The 8,481-nt window shown below is 49.9% G+C and overlaps 2 protein-coding genes across 2 annotated transcripts; one reads left to right on the forward strand and one right to left on the reverse strand.

Moving 5' to 3' along the window:
* Positions 1-1,148: 1,148 nt before the first annotated feature.
* SETTUDRAFT_110832 (uncharacterized protein) lies at positions 1,149-3,617 on the forward strand (the record flags this gene model as incomplete). The annotated part of the gene is made up of 1 exon (XM_008028288.1): positions 1,149-3,617. One exon carries the CDS (start codon positions 1,149-1,151, stop codon positions 3,615-3,617), a length of 2,469 nt encoding a protein of 822 aa, XP_008026479.1.
* Positions 3,618-4,475: 858 nt separating this feature from the next.
* SETTUDRAFT_151687 (uncharacterized protein) lies at positions 4,476-7,434 on the reverse strand (the record flags this gene model as incomplete). The annotated part of the gene is made up of 2 exons (XM_008028289.1): positions 4,476-4,818; positions 4,918-7,434. 2 exons carry the CDS (start codon positions 7,429-7,431, stop codon positions 4,561-4,563), a joined length of 2,772 nt encoding a protein of 923 aa, XP_008026480.1. The 3' UTR covers positions 4,476-4,560.
* Positions 7,435-8,481: the final 1,047 nt, after the last annotated feature.

The raw sequence follows: 8,481 nt of genomic DNA on the forward strand, positions 1-8,481 counted from the left end.
CGATCACTCAGGCTCTCATGTCAGTGACGCAGCAGACAGCGCATAGCAGAGAATGACGATTGCGGCATCATGCTGCGACCCCTATCTGCTGGAGCAAGGCTGTTGGGAAATTACCCTTTCCAACCCAGTCCTCAACAAAACCTGTCAGTGAAAGCGCTGTGCCAGCGCGGGAGTCATCCGGCTATACACGTGCCCCCATGCAACGTCGTCATCGAGACGGTGTTTGCCTTGGTGTCTGTAGTTCTCGCATCTGGTGCTGTCCCTCTTGTGGCATGTGTCTGTTCGCAAACGCTGCCTGCTATGTTGGCCCCACAAATGAACGGTTGCAGGCACGACACTAGTGCGAATGGTGTTTTACCCGTGTGCAAGGAATGCAAGGGGCACCGGTGAGCTTGGAGGAGAACGCCTTGCAGTAAGCCTACGGCTGGCAGCGCTAAATGATTCGATAGCATCTCGGTGCGGCCTTCTGTACTAGTATGCCATAACATGAGCGCGGCGATGCAGGTCATAGGCAAGCTTGGCTACCATTCCAAGACCAGGTACGATCTTCATGACTTGTAGTTTTAAGGCTACTTGCCTCCGGTTCGTGCTCAACACTAAAAAAAAGCGTGCATACGCTACTAGCTCCATTTTGATTCTTTGGTAGTGCAGATAACAACCTTATGGCGGTGCTGCAGATCTTACATATAGCCCCCAAATCTTAGTAAAGGGTTTCCCATGTTTTTCGTTCACGTTTACCAATGGTTTGCTGAGATTTGAGACCTACTCTCACCGGCCTTCCTCGAAACTCCTTTAGGTTAAGGCTTCCAGAGGGATCGCAGGTCCTTCTCATCGGCGTGGACAAGAACAAGAGGACTGCCTGCCCAGCAAGCCTTCCCACTACTGATTTCTTTCGCGTCCCGACCACGCTCTTTCCCGTGTTACTCTGCGATAGTACGCAGGAATCTATAAGAGAAAACACCGCTTCCACCGCCGTCATGGATCATGATTTGTCGCCGCCTCCCTTCTACGCGATCATGACGCTCCTGAGCTACACGCACGCTCCAATGGTCGGTTTCTACTACCTGGGAGCGTATATGTTCGGTCTCTGCACCTTGCAAAAGGCGCGAATAGTGCCACAGAAGAGAAGAATCAGTATCATGGCTTTCATGCTCACCATGCTCGCTGCATACACTACGGAAGTCCTCTATTACCTCAGTTGCTCGATAGCAGATCCTAATTACACGGCTCCGCAGCCCTTGGCGATACGATGTTTGAGCTCCATCCTCGTCTGGTCCCTTCTTTCATGTCTCTTGTGGGCAAGCCAGTTGCTGCATTGGTATGCTTATTTTGGAGCCTTCATTCTCCAGTTTGCACTCGAGACAGCGACATGCTTGGTTATGGTTTTCGCACAGTCACAGCACGTTCGACAAAATCATCCACCACTACTCAACAGCTGCTTGAGAGCCTTCGTATCGCTACTCTTGCTGATTGATTCATTTGTCATTCTCGTTACCAAACAAGCTGAAGCCTGTACAGACGAAGAAAGTCAGTCGCTTCTCGGCAAACAAGCAAATGGTTCTCCGGGCGCAAGCATCAACAGAAGCTATGGTGGTGTTCCCCAAGATGAAAGCGACGGTGAGGACGGCCCGCGAGAAGAAGTTGATAAAGACATCAAGGCGCAACAAGCCAAGCGTCTCGAAGAAGAGGGTGGTTGGTTCGGCTACTTGAAGGGCTTCATGATCTTTCTGCCCTATCTTTTTCCAACAAACGACTGGACAGTCATGGCCTCCCTCGGTGTGCGAATCGCACACACGATGCTAAAGCGTACCTTTAACCTACTCACGCCTCGACAGCTCGGTATCATCACCACCAAACTACAAGAAGCTTACGTGACGAAGACTGGTGTCATGCCATGGAAGGACATCGGCCTCTGGTTGTTGTATTCTTTTATCAACGGCCCCACCGTGTTTAGCATTCTGGATAGCCTGGCGAATATGTTCATCACAAACTCTAGCTATCGCCTCATTACCCTGCTAGCTTACGACCACGTTCTGCGTCTGTCCATGAGCTTTCATACTTCGAAAGACTCGGGTGAGGTGATGAAGGCTATCGAGCAGGCATCTTCGCTGAACACACTCATCGAAATGGTCTTATTTAACATTGCGCCAATGTTCCTGGATATTCTTGTTGCCATGTTCTACATAACCCATTTGTTCAATGCGTATATGGTATTTATTGTTCTATACATGGGCGCAGCCTATGTTGCCATCGGATTCTACTTTACTACCCTGTCTCAACCTAAGCGACGAGACTACGTTGAAAATCAACGAGCGGAAAGCTCCACAGTCAACGAGACAGTACATAACTGGCAGACGGTCGCTTACTTCAATCGTTTGGCATTTGAATACGAGCGCTATAGTAAGAAGATCAGCGACGCCATCTCGGCACAGTATGCGTACCGCCTGACATACATGGGTGGGAATGCTGCGCAATCTCTTTTGACTACCGTTGGGTTTTTTAGTGTCTGTGTCTTCTGTATGACGCAAATTGTTACCGGACAAAAGCCAATTGGCAACCTCGTCACGCTCATCATGTACTGGGGCACAATAACTTCGCCGCTCTACGTCCTTTCACACAGCTACCAACAGATCACCGGCTCGCTGATCGCTGCCGAACGTCTGCTCCAGCTGCTGAACACTCCGCCCTCTGTCGCTGACCGGGAATACGCTAAGGATCTTGTTGTGCACACTGGAGAGGTGGAATTCAAGGATGTCAACTTCCACTACGACCCACGTAAGCCTATCATCAAGAAGGTCAACCTCAAAGCTTCGGGTGGTCAGACTGTTGCCTTTGTGGGTGAAACGGGTGGCGGAAAATCTACCATGCTCAAGCTTCTCTTCCGCTTCTACGATGTGACCGGCGGCTCTATCTTGATCGACGGACAAGACCTGCGCTCAGTTACTCAAGCCAATCTGCGCGAGGCCCTCGGCGTTGTGCCTCAAGACCCCGTTCTCTTCAACCAAAGCATTCGCCAGAACATCCGCTACGCCAAACTCGACGCCACCGATGCCGAGATCGAAGATGCTTGCCGCGCCGCCGCGATTCACGACGATATTGTCAGCTTCCCAGATGGTTACGACTCCAAGGTAGGCGAGCGTGGAGTACGGCTATCTGGTGGACAACTGCAACGCATAGCCATTGCCCGCGTTCTCCTCAAGAACCCGAAGATTGTACTACTGGATGAAGCAACATCAGCAATCGACTCTTCCATTGAAGCAACCATCCAACAAGCCTTCCGCAGACTAAGCCAGGGCCGCACAACGTTTGTGATTGCGCACAGACTGAGCACAATTGCGGATGCAGACCAGATCTTGGTGGTGGAGAAGGGTGAAATCATTGAGAGAGGTAGACACCAAGAGCTGCTGCAGAACGAAGCAGGCAAGTATGCAGAGCTGTGGAAGAAGCAGACAGAGGGAATTTTTTCAAAGGAGGCAAGGACCAATCCCACGAAGGAGGGTGGGGATGAAGCTGGAGGCGTGGTGGTTGAAGGTGATGAGTTTCAGGGAAAAGACAAGGCAATAAGCTCAGCAACGGATAGTGATGATGCAAAGGGGAACAGCCTACGACGCAAATAATGGTCACAGATGTAACGATTTGACATACGAGCTTCAAAAGCCCGCGTTATATGTACTGTGTCACAAGGCTAAAGCTAAAACGAAGTTATTCCATGTAAAGGTGAGGTGCATGAGGGTCTACGCACCAAGTCTATGTTTGCGTGGCTGTGATCGAGCTATCATGTCGGTGGATATTTTTTACAATGCTTCCTTCTGCACATCATCGAGGTCGAAGTATCCCTCGATATCTGCGGCACAAGGGGGTTTGCGGGACACAAGAATGGGCGTCATGTAAGATAAACAAGCTTGATCGTAGAATTCCAGTTAAATACATGACCTGATGATCCGCGAAGAGAACGTGTGTGAGGCCTGTTATGTTGCTCTGCTTGCCGACTGCTCAGCGTGTCAAGTGACGACTGGGTGCCAAAGTAATCCCTGGTCAAAGAATCCGCAAGCTTGAAGAGCATTTTTCCGTCAGATCCAGAGCCTCATCTTGGCGAGCTTGTGACTGCAGTATATACGCAGGGTTGTGCCAAGCACAAAAGAACATCACGGCACATATCCCACAGTGACCTCATACTACATATTGTGGAAGATGACAGAGAGTTTCAACACGACACAGCCTTGCCCCCAAGCCTAGGTATGGAATTCCAGGGTTGGGGTATGTAATTCCACGATGACAAAATTCCAAACTAACGCAATTCCAGCCTGATGGAATTCCAGACTAGCAGTTGTAAGCTGCTGACGGCCGCATGGCCATAGTTCTTGTCAGCGTTGTTATAAAAGCTGTTGATAAGCAAAAAATTCAATTTGGAATTTTCCTAGTAGCCAGATGTGCTACACCGAGTGAGTACCAGTCCGTGATCTTGAGGTACTTTTGATATACTGAGGCTATTGATTAAACTATTCTATGGAACGCTGAGTCTTGCCCGGTATGAGACGCAAATACACTAGGCATTACCGTCTATCTTACCCCTCGTTCATCGAACTCAAGTGTTTTCTTCACCCATCCTTCCTTTGTGGACAAATCGTTCGTCCACTGGACAGTTGGGAAGTCGTGAATGTTCTTCTTCATGGTGATATAACTTCGGATACGGCTGATTGACATAATGTCGATACGAAAACTTTCATTGGCCTTAATCTTCTTTACCTCTACCAGGAATTTCGACAGGTCGGGAGTGGGAACATTATTCACACCGGTGATGAAGGTTTTAGGTTGGAGCTATTGCATATAGTCAGCGAAATGCAGTGCAAAGACACAACAGTCAAGCAAAACAACAACCAAGAGAGCAGGGGTAGGTAAAACAGTAGTCAATCTTACTTTGTACATGCACGCTGGCGAGCCAGCGACACGCGAGGAGATGTAAACACAAGAATGTTCTTTGCTCATCTGGTGACGCACAGCTCGATGAGGCGGATGTAAAATTGCTCCACAGAATTCGATCACCTGATTAGTTTCAAAGTTTTGCCACGGAACAGTCAAGACCCGGAGGCTCATCTCTTCACCGTTTCGCACGACGACTGCATCAAGAGCTTCGTCGTCGGAAACGATATCCAAACCAGAGTAACGACTCACAAGGGTGCCATCCAGCTTCAAAAGGATGTCACTGTGCTTGAGGCCATTATCGAGAATCGAGTCGATCTGATCCACCTGGAACACTTGATGGCGTTCTGGATCAGCAGCTTCTATCTCCTGAATTCGCTCTTGAGATAAGCCCATGGTGTGGGATTGAGACAGATGAAAGCACTGAAATTCCACGTCCAAGATGCGGAGCTTAGGCGTCTCCTTGCGCCGAATCTGATCAAGGATTGGAAGGAAGTCGGGTGTTGAAATACCAAACCGGTAATCGTCGTTGTTGCCATCTAAGAACACGAGCCAAAAAGCTTGTACCATACTATCCTTGTCAAGGAGTACGCCCGAACTGCACCTTCGACCCTGATCTGTGTCTAGGGTAATTGCTTCGAAGTTGGTGGCGCGGTATCGCAGCGTATCACCATCTAGTGTGGAAACTGAAGTGATGTCTGCGACAGTCGTTTTTGTCACTAAGGGGTGGAAGAGATAATCCGATCCAAAGAAAGTAACCTCAGCACCTTTCTTAATGTGTTGAGTGGAGAACTTGGGTGTCTTCACAGGAGCGCCGACTAGCGAGGCGTCGTACTGGACAATGGCATAATTCAGCGATGGGTGGCTGAAGACAACAACTGCTTTGACATCGATTTTACCGGCGATCATTAGAGATATATCGCACAAACTGTGTGGCACGAATGCTTTGGAAACCAAGACATAGCCACAGTCTGCGTCAACGATAATACCTGAGCCATTAGTTTCCCAATCGGGACAATCCTCAATCTTCATGCGCATGGAACTCCTTACATGTACGCAACTGCGTACCATGTCGCTTGCCTCCGGGTGCTCGCCGCTTATCTCAACAAATGCTGCCTCGGTTTTTCTTGGAGGCACAGGTAGTGGAGCGGCAGCAAGTAACTGGAAGTCCCAAGATCCTGTCTCATCATTGCGGGTGGCTACCTGCGGGGTTTTATCCCAATGCCTGTCGATAGGAACCGTCCAAGTTCGTTCGATATCCACTGCTTCGAGATCCCTAATTTTTATAGGCACCGGCTCTCCGTCAGGTAGGTTTTGAATCACTTCGATGAAGGCTTCCAGGGTTGGTGTTGGCTTGCCGGCGACTTCCTGGATCAGAAGGTTTGAAGTGGACCCTTGGGTCAGTTTAAATGAGCCTGTTTCTGCCCGAACACATACGCCTGCATCCTTAAGTGAGACACCGTAGCGGCGGGCTCTTTGATATGACAATTCGTGGAATAAAGCCCCCGAAACAGTGACGAACTTATTGGGGGTGATCGTGTGGAGGTCGCCGACCTCGAGCTGGAACTTTTCAATCTTTCCCGCGCGTTGTACGGCAACATCGATCTTTTGGCCCACATTTTCATCAAGAACCGCATCAAGACGAAAAAATTGGGTGAGCAGCTCCCCATCAACGCTCAACAGGATGTCGCCTTGTTCGATCTTGCTGCAAGCAGGGCCCTGAGGGAGCACAACCTCGGCAACCAACATGCCAGTGTCTTTGGGGAACTGGGTGCGGACCTCTTCCTCGTTTTGGGCAGTGAGGCCTAGTTCTCGACACTCGTAGAATGTCTTCAGTATCCACTGGGTCTGGATAGTGCCTCTGGTAACTTGTTTGTCCTGACCTAGTAGCCGTAGCGTCCGTGCAGCCCGATTCAGGGGCAGAAGAAAATCGAGCGCAGTACCCTTTCGTCCAGCAACCTGCATTGCAATGGCATATCCATGGCGATCTATTACAGGACTACCTGAGGACCCTGCACTGGCTGAGGCACTAGCTTGTATGTAGTTCGTGTTGAAGTCGCAGTATCCTTCAGAGTAGTTGGGTGCATTGCAATCTACTTTGCTAATAGTGGCCTGGAGGATACTAAGCTTGGCTCCAGCATCGTTGCCAAGCATCCAGATATCGACGCCTACCTTGGCGTTGTCGGGTCGAAGTGCGAGGGCGGTAAAGGTCACGTACTTATTACCATTTGGGTCGAAACGAAGAACGCTGTAGTCATGTACCGGATCACGGTATACCGGAGAGACAGAACACTTCTCGTTATTGTGAAAGGTGCATTGCCCAAAAAATGGCCCAGCACCAACAACGTGTCTGTTTGTGAGAATCAATCTCTTCTCGGCGTCTACCACAAAGCCAGTAGCTTGTCCGTTGGAGGCCGGGTTGGTATCGAAGGGGTGTGTGTGGCAGTAATCTATCGTAACAACGGCATCGATGGCTTTGTCTAATGTTTGGCTCCACTTTTCGCCATCCATGTTGTCTGATCGCTGAAGTGGCTTTGTTTATGTGGTCTGTATGAAGAACGGCTTGGGAAAAGAGTCTGTTGGCGCTGCGGGGAAGGTGGCCAATCAGTCGATCGGGGAGCAACGACTATGTACGACACTTTGTTCGAATTAGCAACTGAACAGCAGTGGTATATAGATATTTGAAATTGCGAGTGTGCCTTGTGAGCCTTAAACGTCCTCGCTGAGATGAAAGGCATACCTGTGTGACAAGATACGCGAGGTGTGATGACTTCAATTCTGGTCACGTTGCAGAGTCGTTGGTGACTGTAGCCTCACGTCTGCTGATGGTATTTCGAGATTCTTGATAATCTCAGCTGCAAGTTTGATCGATTGTATCGACTCTTCTGCGCCATGTATCCGGTGCTGCTTTATATAAGGAAGGTAGGGCTGTTCAAACGCGTTGCCCAGCGGTATGTAACGTTGAAACTGCAACTCGTGAAGATCGTACCTGGTCTTGGAATGATAGCCAAGCTCGCCTATGACCTGCATCGCCGCGCTCATGGTATGGCATACTAGTACAGAAGGCCGCACCGAGATGCTATCGAATCATTTAGCGCTGCCAACCGTAGGCTTACTGCAAGGCGTTCTCCTCCAAGCTCACCGGTGCCCCTTGCATTCCTTGCACACGGGTAAAACACCATTCGCACTAGTGTCGTGCCTGCAACCGTTCATTTGTGGGGCCAACATAGCAGGCAGCGTTTGCGAACAGACACATGCCACAAGAGGGACAGCACCAGATGCGAGAACTACAGACACCAAGGCAAACACCGTCTCGATGACGACGTTGCATGGGGGCACGTGTATAGCCGGATGACTCCCGCGCTGGCACAGCGCTTTCACTGACAGGTTTTGTTGAGGACTGGGTTGGAAAGGGTAATTTCCCAACAGCCTTGCTCCAGCAGATAGGGGTCGCAGCATGATGCCGCAATCGTCATTCTCTGCTATGCGCTGTCTGCTGCGTCACTGACATGAGAGCCTGATGATCGACCACATCCATACTCCTTCAGTTCATCACACCGC

This window comes from Exserohilum turcica (assembly GCF_000359705.1).
Source record: "Exserohilum turcica Et28A unplaced genomic scaffold SETTUscaffold_23, whole genome shotgun sequence".
NCBI classification, from domain to species: Eukaryota; Fungi; Ascomycota; class Dothideomycetes; order Pleosporales; family Pleosporaceae; genus Exserohilum; species Exserohilum turcicum.